Source organism: Oncorhynchus masou, chromosome 32 (genome assembly GCF_036934945.1).
Source record: "Oncorhynchus masou masou isolate Uvic2021 chromosome 32, UVic_Omas_1.1, whole genome shotgun sequence".
Taxonomy (NCBI): Eukaryota; Metazoa; Chordata; class Actinopteri; order Salmoniformes; family Salmonidae; genus Oncorhynchus; species Oncorhynchus masou.
The window spans coordinates 35,300,034-35,316,768 of record NC_088243.1 but is presented as its reverse complement, the minus strand read 5'-3'; the positions used below and the strand labels follow the sequence as shown (position 1 = coordinate 35,316,768).

The 16,735-nt window shown below is 45.2% G+C and overlaps 1 protein-coding gene across 1 annotated transcript in view; it reads right to left on the bottom strand.

Annotated features, from left to right (window-relative positions):
- The window catches only part of LOC135526012 (EARP-interacting protein homolog), a 45,637-nt gene extending 30,064 nt beyond the window's left edge, over nt 1–15,573 (bottom strand). The window contains exons 1-3 of the mRNA XM_064954030.1: nt 15,417–15,573; nt 10,905–11,004; nt 7,340–7,476 (exon numbers count right to left, since the gene is read on the bottom strand). Of these exons, the coding sequence (XP_064810102.1) occupies nt 7,340–7,476; nt 10,905–11,004; nt 15,417–15,538 (359 nt within the window). The 5' untranslated portion in view covers nt 15,539–15,573. The remainder of the gene's footprint in view (nt 1–7,339; nt 7,477–10,904; nt 11,005–15,416) is intronic.
- Nucleotides 15,574–16,735: the final 1,162 nt, after the last annotated feature.

The window sequence follows — 16,735 nt, the reverse complement described above, 5'->3', positions numbered from 1 at the left end:
AGACTATATAGAAGTACTTTTGTAGAACATAGCTGAATAATATATGGTTAGTGTATTTTTTTATTTAACCTTTATTTAACCAGGTAGGCTAGTTGAGAACAAGTTCTCATTTGCAACTGCCACCTGGCCAAGATAAAGCATAGCAGTTCGACACATACAACAACACAGAGGTACACATGGAATAAGCAAACATACAGTCAATAATACAGTAGAAAAAAATTAAACAAAAAGTCTATAAACAATGTGTGCAAATGAGGTAGAATAAGGGAGTTAAGACAATAAATAGGCCATAGTAGTGAAGTAATTACAATATAGCAATTAAACATTGGAATGGTAAGATGTGCAGAAGATGAATGTGCAAGTAGAGATAATGGGGTGCAAAGGAGCAAGATAAATAAATAAACACAGTATGGGGATGAGGTAGTTGGATGGGCTGTTTACAGATTGGCTATGTACAGGTGCAGTGATCTGGGATCTGCTCTAACAGCTGGTGCTTAAAGCTAGTGAGGGAGATATGAGTCTCCAGCTTCAGTGATTTTTGCAATTCGTTCCAGTCATTAGCAGCAGAGAACTGGAAGGAAAGGCAGCTAAAAGATGAACTGTCTTTGGGGATGACCAGTGAGATATACCTGCTGGAGCGCGTGCTACGAGTGGGTGCTGCTATGGTGACCAGTGAGCTGAGATAAGGCAGGGCTTTACCTAGCAGAGACTTGTAGATGACCTGGAGCCAGTGGTTTGGGGACGAGAGTGAAGCAAGGGCCAGCCAACGAGAGCGTACAGGTCGCAGTGGTGGGTAGTATTATGGGGCTTTGGTGACAAAACGGATGGCACTGTGATAGACTGCATCCAATTTGTTGTGTAGAGTGTTGGAGGCTATTTTATAAATGACATAGCCGAAGTCGAGGATCGGTAGGATAGTCAGTTTTACGAGGGTATGTTTGGCAGCATGAGTGAAGGATGCTTTGTTGCGAAATAGGAAGCCGATTCTAGATTTAATTTTGGATTGGAGATGCTTAATGTGAGTCTGGAAGGAGAGCTTACGGTCTAACCAGACACCTAGATATTTGTAGCTATCCACATATTCTAAGTCAGAACCGTCCAGAGTAGAGGTCGACCGAATATGATTTTTCAACGCCGATACCGATTATTGGAGGACCCAAAAAAGGACCCTGTGCTTGCGAAGAGCTGCTGGCAAAACGCACAAAAGTGCTGTTTGAATGAATGCTTACGAGCCTGCTGCTGCTTACCATCGCTCAGTCAGACTGCTCTATCAAATCATAGACTTAATTAGAACATAACACACAGGAATACGAGCCTTTGGTCATTAATATGGTCGAATCCGTAAACTATCATGTCGAAAACAAAACGTTTATTATTTCAGTGAAATACGGAACCGTTCGGTATTTTATCTAACGCGTGGCATCATTAAGTCTAAATATTCTTGTTACATTGTACAACCTTCAATGTTATGTCATAATTACGTAAAAGTCTGGCAAATTAGTTCGCAATGAGCCAGACTGCCCAAACTGTTGCGTATACCCTGACTCTGTGTGCAATGAACGCAAGAAGTGACACAATTTCACCTGGTTAATATTGCCTGCTAACCTGGTTTTATTTCAGCTAAATATGCAGGTTTAAAATGATATACTTCTGTGTATTGATTTTAAGAAAGGCATTGGTGTTTATGGTTAGGTACAGTCGTGCAACAATTGTGCTTTTTTCGCAAATGCGCTTTTGTTAAATCATCCCCCAGCGTTGCATCGATTATATGCAATGCAGGACACGCTAGATAAACTAGTAATATAATCAACCATGTGTAGTTATAACTAGTGATTATGATTGATTGATTGGTTTTTATAAGATAAGTTTAATGCTAGCAAGCAACTTACCTTGGCTTCTACTGCATTCACGTAACAGGCAGGCTCCTCGTGGTGTGCAATGAGAGGCAGGTAGCTAGAGCATTGGACTAGTTAACCGTAAGGTTGCAAGATTGAATTCCAGAGTTAACAAGGTAAAAATCTGTCGTTCTGTCCCTGAACAAGGCAGTTAACCCACCGTTCCTAGGCCGTCATTGAAAATTAGAATGTGTTCTTAACTGACTTGCCTAGCTAAATAAAAGGTATAAAAAATAAATGTATTATATAGATTTTTTTTAAATCGGCGCAAAATTAAATCGATTAATCAGTCAACCTCTAGTCCAGAGTAGTGATGCTGGACGGGTGGGCAGGTGTGGGCAGTGATCGGTTGAAGAACATGCATTTAGTTTTACTTGCATTTAAGAGCAGTTGGAAGCCACGGAAGGAGAGTTGTAATGGCATTGAAGTCTGAAGGTTAGTTAACACAGTGTCCAACGAAGGGCCAGAAGTATACAGAATGGTGTCATCTGCGTAGAGGTGGATCAGAGAATCAACAGCAGCAAGAGCGACCTCATTGATGTATACAGAGAAGAGAGTCGGCCCGAGAATTGAACCCTGTGGCACCCCCATAGAGACTGTCAGAGGACCGGACAACAGGCCCTCCGATTTGACACACTGAACTCTATCAGAGAAGTAGTTGGTAAACAAGGCGAGGCAATCATTTGAGAAACCAAGGCTGTTGAGTCTGCCAATAAGAATGTGGTGATTGACAGAGTCGAAAGCCTTGGCCAGGTCGATGAATACGGCTGCACAGTAATGTCTCTTATCGATGGCGGTTATATCATTTAGGACCTTGAGCGTGGCTGAGGTGCACCCATGACCAGCTCTGAAACCAGATTGCATAGCGGAGAAGGTACAGTGAGATTCGAAACAGTCCGTAATCTGTTTGTTAGTTTGGCTTTCGAAGACCTTATAAAGGCAGGGTAGGATAGACATAGGTCTGTAGCAGTTTGGAGAAATCGAGGAGGCTTAGACAAGCTTCTGTGGGGAGTGCAGAGCTGTTGACCGTGGTAGGGGTAGCCAGGTGGAAAGCATGGCCAGCCATAGAAAAATGCTTATTGAAATTCTCAATTATAGTGGATTTATCGGTGGTGACTGTGTTTCCTAGCCTTAATGCAGTGGGCAGCTATTCTCCATTGACTTTACAGTGTCCCAAAATGTTTTTGAGTTTGTGCTACAGGATGCAAATTTCTGCTTGAAAAAGCTATTCTTATCTTTCCTAACTGCCTGTGTATATTGGTTCCGAGCTTCCCTGAAAAGTTGCATATAACGGGGGCTATTCGATGCCAATGCAGAACGCCACAGGATGTTTTTGTGCTGGTCAAGGGCAGTCAGGTCTGGAGAGAAACAAGGGCTATATCTGTTCCTGGTTCTACAATTTTTGAAAGGGGCATGCTTATTTAAGATCGTGAGGAAGGCTTTTTTAAAGAATGACCAGGCATCCTCTACTGATGGGATGAGGTCAATATCCTTCCAGGATACCTGGGCCAAGTGGATTAGAAAGGCCTGCTCGCTGAAGTGTTTTAGGGAGTGTTTGACAGTGATGAGGGGTGGTCGTTTGACCGCAGACCCATTACGGATGCAGGCAATGAGGCAGTTGGTTGAAAACAGTAGAGGTATATTTGGAGGGAAAGTTGGTTAGGATGATATCTATGAGGGTGCCTGTGTGTACAGATTTGGGGTTGTACCTGGTGGGTTCATTGATAATTTGTGTGAGATTGAGGGCATCAAGCTTAGATTGTAGGATGGCCGGGGTGTTAAGCATGTCCCAGTTTAGGTCAGCTAGCAGCACGAGCTCTGAAGATAGATGGGGGGTAATCAGTTCACATATGGTGTCCAGAGCACAGCTGGGGGCAGAGGGTGGTCTATTGCAAGCGGCAATGGTGAGAGACTTGTTTCTGGAAAGGTGGATTTTTAAAAGTAGAAGCTCGAATTGTTTGGGTACACACCTGAATAGTAAGAGAACTCTATAGGCTCTCTCTGCAGTAGATTGCAACTCCTCCCCCTTTGGCAGTTCTATCTTGTCGAAATTTTTTATAGTCAGGGATGGAAAATTTCAGGGTTTTGGTAGTCTTCCTGAGCCAGGATTCAGACACGACTAGGACATCCGGGTTGGCAGCGTGTGCAAGGGCAGTGAATTAAACAAACATAGAGAGGAGGCTTCTAATGTTAACATGCATGAAACCAAGGCTTTTACAGTTACAGAAGTCAACAAATGAGAGCGCCTGGGGAATAGGAGTGGAGCTAGGCACAGTAGGGCCTGGGTTAACCTCCACATCACCAGAGGAACAGAGGAGGAGTAGGATAAGGGTACGGCTAAAGGCTAAAAGAACTGGTCGCCTAGTACGTTCAGAACAGAGAGTTAAAGGAACAGATTTCTGGGCGCGGTAGAATAGATTCAAGGCATAATGTACAGACAAAGGTATGGTAGGATGCGAATACAGTGGGTGACGTGCATAGAGTGACGATGAAAGAGATATTGTCTCTAGGAATATAATTTAAACCAGGTGATGTCACCTGGAGGTGGAATTAAAGCTAAGGCGTATTGAGCAGGGCTGCAAAGGAAGAAAGTCTGTTGTGGCCCCTTCGTGCTGAATATGTCGGCAGACGGATCAGCAGGGCTCCGTGTGGTAAACCAAGCCAATTGGCAAAATAGGTATAGTGGCAGAAGAATTTGTCCGATGGGCCTCTTAAGCTGACAGTCCGGTGTGCTCTAGACAGCTAATGTTAGCGGGCCACGGCTAGCAATGCCGCAGAGCATTGCATTTTGTCGGTAGTCCAGTCGTGAAGGATCGGCAGGGTTCCGTGCCCCGTACCGGCAGAAGAAGGGGGTCCGGGCCAGTTGGCAAAGAGGGTATTATAGCCCAGGAGTGGCTGTTGGGCTTTTTCTGGTAGGCGGGATATGGGCCTAGCATGGGCTAGCTCCAGGCTAATTGGTGCTAGCTTCGGGACAGGGACGTGACATTAAACCAGGAATAGTCACTCGGATTACAGCTAGCTAGCTGTGGTGATCCAGGTGAAAAGGTTCAGAGCTTGCGGTAGGAATTTGGGGATATGGAGAGAAAATAGGTCCGGTATGCTCTGTTTTGAATTGCGTTGTGCAAACTGGCGAGAGCTTTCCGAGCTAAAGGTTAGCTGATGACTGCTAGCAATGGTTAGCTGACTAATAGCTTGTTAACTGGCTAGCTTCTATTGGGGAATACCGGTACGGAGGTGGATAAGAATACTTTAGAAGAGACAGATCCACACCACATTGGGTGAGGCGGGTTGCATGAGAGTATTTTGAAGTTGAGGTTTAGAAAAGTATTAGAGATATGCAAAGAAAAAATATATAAAAAGACATATACATGGGACATATACAAGACGAAGAACAAAGATGTCTGACTGCTACGCCATCTTGGAACCAGTATATGGTTAATATGTTAGCATATGGTTAACATAACATATGGTTAATATATGGTTAGTATATGGTTAGTATATGGTTAATATATGGTTAGTATATGGTTAACACTATATGGTTAGTATATGGTTAATACTATATGGTTAGTATATGGTTAATATGTGGTTAGTATATGGTTAATATGTGGTTAGTATATGGTTAACATATGGTTATATGGTTAATACTATATGGTTAGTATGTCAATCTTACCTCATGGTGCGGAGGTCCCAGCCTCTGATGGCTGTGTCGTTGGCTGTGGCCAGCTGGGTACAGTTGTGATGCGGACTCCACTTCCCAGAGGTGAATTTCAGTTGACCTTTACCCTCTAGGGTGGCACTGCTGGAGATCTGGAGGGGCAGGGGTTAATGATCAATACACCTGATCATACACCTATCAATCATGGGGTATGGCGAGGAGGCTAAGATAAGGGTAAGAGTTAATGCATTGACGGACCTGGTTGACGGAACTGGTTGCCTAGTACGTTCAGAACAGAGTTAAAGGAACAGATTTCTGGGCGCGGTAGAATAGATTCAAGGCATAATGTACAGACAAAGGTATGGTAGGATGCGAATACAGTGGGTGCCGTGCATAGAGTGACGAAAAAGAACTGGTTGCCTAGTACGTTCAGAACAGAGTTAAAGGAACAGATTTCTGGGCGCGGTAGAATAGATTCAAGGCATAATGTACAGACAAAGGTATGGTAGGATGCGAATACAGTGGGTGCCGTGCATAGAGTGACGATGAAAGAGATATATTATATATAATATATAAATATTGTCTCTAGGAATATAATTTCAACCAGGTGATGTCACCTGGAGGTGGAATTAAAGCTAAGGCGTATTGAGCAGGGCTAGAGGCTTTCCAGCCGGGCTAGCAGAAGGGCCTTAGAAGGACGCTGCAAAGGAAGAAAGTCTGTTGTGGCCCCTTCATGCTGAATATGTCGGCAGACGGATCAGCAGGGCTCCGTGTGGTAAACCAAGCCAATTGGCAAAATAGGTATAGTGGCAGAAGAATTTGTCCGATGGGCCTCTTAAGCTGACAGTCCGGTGTGCTCTAGACAGCTAATGTTAGCGGGCGCGGCTAGCAATGCCGCAGAGCATTGCATTTTGTCGGTAGTCCAGTCGTGAAGGATCGGCAGGGTTCCGTGCCCCGTACCGGCAGAAGAAGGGGTCCGGGCCAGTTGGCAAAGAGGGTATTATAGCCCAGGAGTGGCTGTTGGGCTTTTTCTGGTAGGCGGGATATGGGCCTAGCATGGGCTAGCTCCAGGCTAATTGGTGCTAGCTTCGGGACAGGGACGTGACATTAAACCAGGAATAGTCATTCGGATTACAGCTAGCTAGCTGTGGTGATCCAGGTGAAAAGGTTCAGAGCTTGCGGTAGGAATTTGGGGATATGGAGAGAAAATAGGTCCGGTATGCTCTGTTTTGAATTGCGTCGTGCAAACTGGCGAGAGCTTTCCGAGCTAAAGGTTAGCTGATGACCGCTAGCAGTGGTTAGCTGACTAATAGCTTGTTAGCTGGCTAGCTTCTATTGGGGAATACCGGTACGGAGGTGGATAAGAATACTTTAGAAGAGACAGATCCACACCACATTGGGTGAGGTGGGTTGCATGAGAGTATTTTGAAGTTGAGGTTTAGAAAAGTATTAGAGATATGCAAAGAAAAAATATATAAAAAGACATATACATGGGACATATACAAGACGAAGAACAAAGATGTCTGACTGCTACGCCATCTTGGAACCAGTATATGGTTAATATGTTAGCATATGGTTAACATAACATATGGTTAATATATGGTTAGTATATGGTAAGTATATGGTTAATATATGGTTAGTATATGGTTAACATATGGTTAGTATATGGTTAATACTATATGGTTAGTATATGGTTAGTATGTGGTTAGTATATGGTTAATATGTGGTTAGTATATGGTTAACATATGGTTATATGGTTAATACTATATGGTTAGTATGTCAATCTTACCTCATGGTGCGGAGGTCCCAGCCTCTGATGGCTGTGTCGTTGGCTGTGGCCAGCTGGGTACAGTTGTGATGCGGACTCCACTTCCCAGAGGTGAATTTCAGTTGACCTTTACCCTCTAGGGTGGCACTGCTGGAGATCTGGAGGGGCAGGGGTTAATGATCAATACACCTGATCATACACCTATCAATCATGGGGTATGGCGAGGGAGGCTAAGATAAGGGTAAGAGTTAATGCATTGACGGACCTGTATGGGCAGGCCTTCCCTAGTGTGAAGCTGACCTCACCCTCCCTCAGACAGCAAAGTCAATGACCGGTTCAATGACTCCTGAAGGACCTTGTTGCCATTGTGAATATCTATATACTGTTACTCATGGATCACCAGTTTGACCAGTAAGGACCCTCTGAGTCTGTACTGACATAATCAACAGAGATACAATCATTTCATACTTCTGCATCTCTAAAATCCAACCTGATAACATTACTCTCTATCTCTTCTCTCTCCACACACACACACACACACACACACACACACACACACACACACACACACACACACACACACACACACACACACACACACACACACACACACACACACACACACACACACACACACACAGGAGAGGGAGGAGAAGATAAGGGAGCGTGGGAGAAGGGAAGTGAAGGAGGGGGACGAGATAGGGTAGGGGATAGGAGAGAAAGAGAGGGCGGCTGTCTTCAAGTATAATCTCTCCTGTCTAGCGCGTGGCACATTGGCACAGCCTCATGCCCTGCCTAGCTCTCAGCTTTGTTAGCGCTAAACACATTAGCAGGCCTAATGACAAAGCATATAAAACACAGAAGGACAGCTACCTTTAGCAATCGCTGTCCAATAAAACAACGCTATCTGCCAAACTTTCACGCATTTAGGGAGAGCGTGAATAGTGTGTGAGTGAACGGCCACGGTGGACAAGGTGTGTGAACGTACCGTGAGCCGGAGAAGATGTTCTGACTCAGTTTCAGCAGTGTTTCTAATTGATCACACACACACACACACACACACACACACACACACACACACACACACACACACACACACACACACAGCTTTAATCTACCGTACACTCAGACAAATCCATGGTGCAGCTGGACAGACAGACAGGCCTGTGATGAACACATCAGCCTGAGAGCCTCTGATAGAGGGAGGGGATGTGGGTAAGGAAGGAGGGAGGGGGGGCTGTAAAGGGATAGAGTGGAGAAGATTAGCATTCTCAACAACGCTGGAAGAATCTGTCTAGGCTGGCAGGCTCCCTCTCTCTATCCTAGTTCTCTCACTTCATCTCTCGCCATCTACTTCTCTCTCATTCTCTCACCCTCTCTTTTTCCTCTGACCCTGCTCTACTCTTCTCTCCCTCTCTCACCCCTGTGCCCTCGCTCCATTTTTAATGGCTGCCATGCCCAGGGCAGGCTGTGTCACTCAATAGCTCCCTGCTCTGCTGCTCTGCAGCCAAGCCTGACATCAATGTCACTACACGAGGGGACGACGACACAGAGTGCCTTCCTCTGGGGACGCCGCCACACACATAGAACAGGAGAGAATGTGTGTGTGTTCGTCTGTGTCCCTCTGTGAGTGTGCATGTCTGATTGCAATCTCTGGACAAGGCGATTCTTCAAAGGTTTACATTATGACACTTACATCCACACGCACACACACATCCACACGCGCACACACACCAATATCAAGTCCTTGGTTGTGTCCTGTTGGGCCTGTGGCCTGGCTGGCCCTGTGAAGATCTCTGTATGAGCACATTAATTACTAATGACTTAGCCCCATTATTCATGAAGCACCTCCCTGCTAAAGTATGCCCAGGCAGCTAGTAGCTAATGGAACATTAACTGACCAGCCTACACACTACAGAGTACACACACACACACACTTCATCTCCACTATAGAACTATGGACGTTTTAATTGCAGAGGCAGTGGAGTGGAGAATCAGAGGAACAAAACAGTAAATAACAAAGGAGGAGACCGGGACTCCTCCTCACCTCACTGCATTAGTGGGGATGGAACAGCACTGTCAGAGGAGAGCGTTTCCACTAAACAGTATGGCCACAAACTAGTCCTGACTAGACCAACTGTGTGACAACAACTCGTATTCCGTCCATTCAACTTTGAAATGGGTAAAGTTCAACATACACGGAGTACACAAAACATGCTCTTTCCATGACATAGACTGACCAGGTGAAGCCAGGTGAAAGCTATGATCCCTCACTTGTTAAATCCACTTCAATCCGTGTCGATGAAGGGTAGGAGACGGGTCAGAGAAGGATTGAGACAAATGAGGCATGCGGCCCAAACACTTAAACAGACACACCCTATCCCCTCAGCCTATCCCCTCAGCCTATCCCCTCAGCCTATCCCCTCAGGCCTCAGATTAAGTGGACACTTCTGATGACGCATCATGACGTCTGACGAGTATACACTTGCAGGGCAAGGGAGGAAGGAATGATTTTTTTTAAATGGACCGCCCTTGGCTGGAAATTTGTCACTCGTTTTTCCCGCGATGATTGTGTTTTCAGCTACTGGTAGCTTGTGGGCACTTTATATGCGCTACAGTCAATTTTGATTGCATGTCTACTTATATTAAATAGATAATTACTAATATACACCTACTGTATGATAGCTAGCAAATTAATTATCTAACTAACGTTAGCCTGCCTAGCTGGTTTTAATTCTACAATTTCCAGAAGATAACCAAACAAAAACATATTTACACTTTACGAGATGTGTTTGTGCCGTCATGTGCATTAGTAGCACAATTTCAAACTTATTTGCATTCGTTTTTACCTACACTTGTATGTTGACTTCTCCATTGATGTTGTTTAAGTTTTCACAGACCTCTCTTAGCGGATGTACAATCGTCGCAAATTGAATAATGGGGTGTTTCAGGCCCCGAAGTGAACCTAATTGTACACTCGCAAACTCGACTAAAAACGTTGGCTGAGTGGCTTACGTTACAAACTTCCCTTGCTTGGCTAGTCATTTGGACCGGCAAAAGGCAAATGTGAGTGGACGAGGGTGTGTCTTTTATAAGTTTGAACCGCAGAGACATGGATTGCGTATGTGTGCCATTCAGACGCTGAACGGGCAAGGGTATGGTAGTAGGTGGGGGTGGGGGGTTGTGTAGCTCAATATTAGGAAGATGTTCCTAATGTGTGGTGTACTCAATGTATATCTAGCTTGAATGGGGGTCGTTAAAACAGCGAACAGTTTACTTGACACAAGTTAACTATTTTAGGTGGATGACAGCAGAAGAGAATTGGGGCACCAGTGAACCAGCTCTGAAAGTCCACAAAAACACCCACAGGAGCCACTGCTCTGGACACTAAAGCTAGCCCAGATACAGTGTGTTTCAGTAAGGAATCATGTGATCTTGGTGAGCCAAGCAGAGTACACCCCTAGATAGTTCTTATAACACCGTTGTTGGGAAGGGAGGGCAAGATAAGACAGGTCTGATACCGTGGTTATCAAATAATGAGCATGGGGTATGGGGAGACGTATGGTGGTGTGTGTGTGTGTCTCACCGTGGCCTGGGTAGAGCTCTCCGTCAAGTCCCAGAGCAGAGCGTGGTTATCAGCCAGAGAGATCACACGCGTCCCATCTCCCATGGGCTCCCACAGGACACTGCAGCAGAGAGGGAGTGAGACAGCGAGATGGAGAGAAAGAGAGCGAGGGGAGAGAGACTCAGTTCACAGGACACACACATCAGTGCGAGAAAAAAAAGAAGGTAAACGCTCTTCTACACAACCACAGTACAATGCGCACACACATCCAATGGCGGCAGTTTATGACCAAAGTTTATTACCATGGTATATAGTCAAATGAGCACTATGTAGTATTTACTGCGTGTGACACATACACAGTGCATGATAAGAGCTGCCTGTGTCTGCCATAGACTGTCATTAGTTCTAGTGGTGATAAATGAGACTGGCCCATCTCCTCTGAGTCATTCATCAGTGTGGAGCAACACAACATGAAGCCTCCACTGTGCTGTGTGTGGGGGAGAGATAAAGGGATGGAAGGAGGAGGAGGGACGGACAAAGTTACAGTCTTCCTCAGGATTTCATCCAACTCAGTAATTTGCATATCTTGTGAGGGGAGAGCGGGACAGGGGGAGAGAGAGGAAGAAAGGGAACAGAGAAGAGGAGTTTATGGAAGTTGTAAATCCAGGGACGATGGGGGACAGTTTTTACTGCCCTCCCAAGGTGCTGGGAGTCACACACACACACACACACACACACACACACACACACACACACACACACACACACACACACACACACACACAGAGTGTAGGAGGCAGCACTGTCTGTCCTTCTCTTACCTGTCTCTCGCTCTTTCTTTCTCTTTCTCTCTCGTTGTCTGTCATTCATTTATTCCATAACAGCTCCAATCTGAAGTCAATATATTCACCACCCCCAGATTTATAAAAGTCGCCCTCCCAATAGTATTAATTAATTCATAAAAGAGACAGAAAGAGAGAGATCCTCTTCCCCTTTATGGCAACAGCCAGCCGCTCTTATTAAAGAAAATAAGTTATGTGCATTTGACCTTGAGCTCTGCGGCGGCTTGGCATCCTGGTAGGGACTGAATATGTAAATACATGGAGGACTGCCAGGGAGGGAGCTTTACAGGCCCATATATCTCAGACCCGCCTCTGTCCTTCTCATCAAACTGTTTCTCCGTCTGCTTTGTATTCACATGAGTTTAATTCAATAGCAACATATGCACATGCTCATGGTATTGGGGGGGGAAATCAGATTGGGCTGCTTTGGGGAATAGAGACAAAACAGATAAATCCGATGGCTTGGCTACAGAGTTACAGTGAGGGATCAACTCAATAGAGCTATACAGACCCCTTGACCCCTTGACTTTTTCCACATTTTGTTAGGTTACAGCCTTATTCTAAAATTGATTAAATAGTTTTCCCCCCTTCATCAATCTACACACAATACCCCATAATGACAAAGCAAAAACAGTTGGGGGGGGGGGGCATCTCCCATTCTTCTCTGCAGATGCTCTCAAGCTCTGTCAGGTTAGATGGGGAGTGTAGCTGCACAACTATTTTCAGGTCACTCCAGAGATGTTCGATCGGGTTCAAGTCCGGGCTCTGGCTGGGCAACAAGGACATTCAGTGGCTTGTCCCGAAGCCACTCCTGCATTGTCTTGGCTGTGTGCTTAGGGTCGTTGTCCTGTAGGAAGGTGAACCTTCGCCCCAGTCTGATTTCCTGAGCGCTCTAGAGCAGGTTTTCATCAAAGATCTCTCTGTAATTTGTTTCATTCATCTTTGCCTCGGTCCTGACTATACTCCCAGTCCCTGCCCCTGAAAAATATCCCCACGGCATGATGCTGCCACCACAATACTTCACCGTAGGGATGGTGTCAGGTTTCCTCCAGACGTGACGCTTGGCATTCCGGCCAGCTCTAGGAAGAGTCTTGGTGGTTACAAACTTCTTCCATTTAAGAATGGAGGCCACTAAGTCCTTGAGGACCTTCAATGCTGCATAAATGTTTGGGTACCCTTCCCCAGATCTATGCCTGGACATAATCTTGTCTCAGAGCTCTACAGACAATTCCTTTGACCTCATGGCTTGGTTTTTGCTCTGACATGCACTGTCAACTGTGGGACCTTATATAGACAGGTGTGTGCCTTTCCAAATAATTTCCAATCAATTGAATTTACCACAGGTGGACTCCAATCAAGTTGTAGAAACCTCTCAAGGATGATCAATGGAAGCAGGATGCACCTAAGCTCAATTTCGAGTCTCATAGCAAAGGGTCTGAATAATTATATAAATAATAATATCTGATTTTGGTTTTCAATACATTTGCTAAAATTTCAAACAAATCTGTTTTCCCTTTGTCATTATGGGGTATTGTGTGTAGATTGCTGAGGAAAATGTTTTATTTAATGAATTATAGAATAAGGATGTAATGTTAAAAAAAGTGGAAAAAGTCAAGGGGTCTGAATACTGTAGGTCCAAGGCAAGGCCTGGGAAAGACACAGTGGATGAGAGAGAGATATAAAAATATTAGTGTGAGAGAGATAGAAAAGGGAGGGAGACGGAGATGGGAACGGAGATAGTAGAAGAGGGAGAGAGATTGAAGAGAGAAAGGAACTAATAAGGACAAAATATGGGCGATTTAAAAAGTGTGTGTGTGCAGGCACCTGTGCGTGTGTAGAGACAGGATTATTCAGCCAAGCAGAGTTTGTGTGTCCAATTGAAGGTGTGTTAGAATACTGATCTCCACGGCCCCTAACATTACTGACAGTATTGACTGGCTTGCATATGACTGTGTGGCTGCCTGAGATCCCATTGGGCTAACATTGATTGACTAGCAGTCCCTTTGAGTGCAAATCATACTCTGTGCACTGTGATCACCAGGACCCCCCCCCCCCCCAACACACATACAGGCATACACACACCCCTGTACACAAAGGCAACACATACGCTCACAGACACACACGCTTACCCCCCTCCCGTCACACCCTCCCGTGAAGAAATAAAACAGTGTGCCTGTTGAGCTTCATGATTCCTCATGGTGCCCAGCCAAGCCATGATTAGTCCTAATCGCTCAATGGGAATTGATTCCTGAGCCTGGTGCTGCTCCAAATCGAAATGAGGTGCTTGGCTCCCCAAAGCATGGGGAGAGAAATGTAGCCATGCCAGAGTACTACTGTTTGTGGGTCTGCTTCTTCATTCCAGCCACGCTTCACAACACGACACTATCCCAAATGTTAGTCCGGCAAGGCTGAGGAGGGACTGAGGTACAGCCATAAAGGGCATAAAGGACGTTCATACATACATACAGGAAGGAAGGTAATAAGTGATCTGAACCCACGCAGACTCTCATACAGTACATTAAAAACAGCTTCCTGTGCTCTTTCTGAGTCTATTTCTCCTTGAAATACACTACATTTGGCAGTATATCATAACCGCTGAGAGCCCTGTTGATAATATACAGTATGTACATACAGACACTCTCATGTACTCCTTCTCTCACACACTTAAATAAGCACATAGTTGCACACACACAAACACACCCTCTGCTGGTTGCTGTGCTCCTGCCTGCGTAGTCAGAGACGGCGGGGGTTGCAGCCTGAAAGAGATGGATGAGGTGGGCACCAAACCAAAGCCATCCATCTCTCAGAGCCAATACAACAAAGCGAAGGCTGCAAGACTCACAGAACACACACACACAGACACACTATCATGCCCTTGAGAGTGTTGCAGCTCTGGAGGTGTCAGAATGGCAGACAGCAGAACCATCAATCTCCACCACAGAGCCCCACCTCACTCACTCAATTGAAGGCTATTGCACACACACACATGCACAAAGTCAATTTCAGCCTCTAAAATATATATTTTTTAAATACTGCTCAGGGAAGTTTTTTTATAAATGGAAATGGAGAATTTAATTTAGAATGCCAAAATGCAATCTTCCTTCCAAAGGGATGAGGCAGCTACTGAAGTCTAAAAAGGGACGAGTATTGATGTTATCTTCCTGCACCATAAATGGATGATGAATGTAGTGTATACAGCTAAGTATAAGACAAAGGCCTGAGCAGTGGCTGAGCCCTGGGATATGTAGGTCACTCAACACAGTATTGTAAAGTATAGACCAGGATACACTTCAGCAATACATGAGAAAGAGAGAGATGGGGCAAGTGACAGAGGGAGATAACAACGAGATGAAGAGGGCGAATGAGAGATAGAAAGATTTAAAGATAGAGGAAGATAAGCGGGTATAGGGGTATAAATGGTGAGAGGCAGGACCATAGATTTAGAAAGACAAAATACACAGGGATGGAGTCAAATGGAGAAGGGGAGAGAGACAGAGGGGGAGAAGGAGAGAAGATGAGATAGAGGAACAGAGAACGAGGGGAAAGAGAGGGGAAAAAGAACACAGAGGAGAAAAGAGCAGAGAAAAGTATCGAAACAGGGGTTCGTGGAAGCTTCAGGTTTGAATTGATATGACTGTGTTGTGTTGTATACAGTATTGTAGCTGTAGGCGACAGTCTGAGAGCAGCCTACCTGGAGGCGTTGCCATGGGCGCTGTTGTCAAGGTGACAGAGGAGTTCCAGGTTCTGGGGGTTGTGGGAGTTGTGGGGATCGTCTGGGGACTCGTGGCTCCCTGACTCCCACTCTGGGGGCATCCTCCATACAGCCCCACACGTCACTACGCGACTCTCACTGGCTGCAGTGGAGAGGAGACAAAGTCAGTGTTAGACACCTGAGGTGGGTGGGGACTCACTCATGATATGGATTTGAGAATGAAAACCAGATTGTACAGAGGGACCAGGTCTGTGGGACCGCATCAGGGACCAGGTTATGAAGGTTAAAAAAACCTGCTGCAGCTAGATCCCTGTAGGTACTTTCATTAAAATACATTTCCTTAGTGTCCTGTGATATACGTAAGGAATCATCAACCTGTGCGTTCTATGGAAAATAATCCATGACGTGGAAGGTGTGTTACACAACGCGCCAGTGGAGTGGCACTAACCTTCTACGGAGTTTCCTTATTTTCCAGAGAACACATAGAGCCCAGAGTTAATTATCACACAAACCATGGGGTATAAATTAACGGATATACCACTAGAAATGTGCCGCTAGAAATGTGTTCAATATCCACTGAAGTAGCTAGTAAGTTTACTATATTGAACAACAATATAAAACGCAACATGTAAAGTGTTGGTCCCATGTTTCATGAGCTGAAATAAAAGATCCCAGAAATGTTCCATATGCACATAACGCTTCATTTGTTTCCATCCCTGTTAGTCTGCAATTCTCCTTTGCCAAGATAATCCATCCACCTGACAGCTGCTTAAACAGCATGATCATTACAACAGGTGCACCTTGTGCTGGGGACAACAAAAGGCCACTCTAAAATGTGCAGTTTTGTCACACAACACAATGCCACATGCTGACTGCAGGAATGTCCACCAGAGCTGTTGCAAGATAATGTAATGTTAATTTTTCTACCATAAGCCTTCTCCAACTTCATTTTAGAGAATTTGGTAGTACGTCCAACCGGCCTCACAACCGCACACTACGTGTAACCACACCAGCCCAGGACCTCCACATCTGTCTTCTTCATCTGCAGATTGTCTGAGACCAGCTACCCGGACAGCTGATGAAACTGAGGAGTATTTCGGTCTGTAATAAAGCCCTTTTGTGGTGAAAAACAAATTCTGAATGCCTGTGCCTGATTCCCAAGTGGGTGGGCCTATGCCCTCCCAGGCCCACCCATGGCTGCGCCGCTTGCCCAGTCATGTGAAATCCATAGATTAGGGCCTAATGTTTTTTTTTTCAATTGACTGCTTTCCTTATATGAACTGTAGCTGTCATGTCTT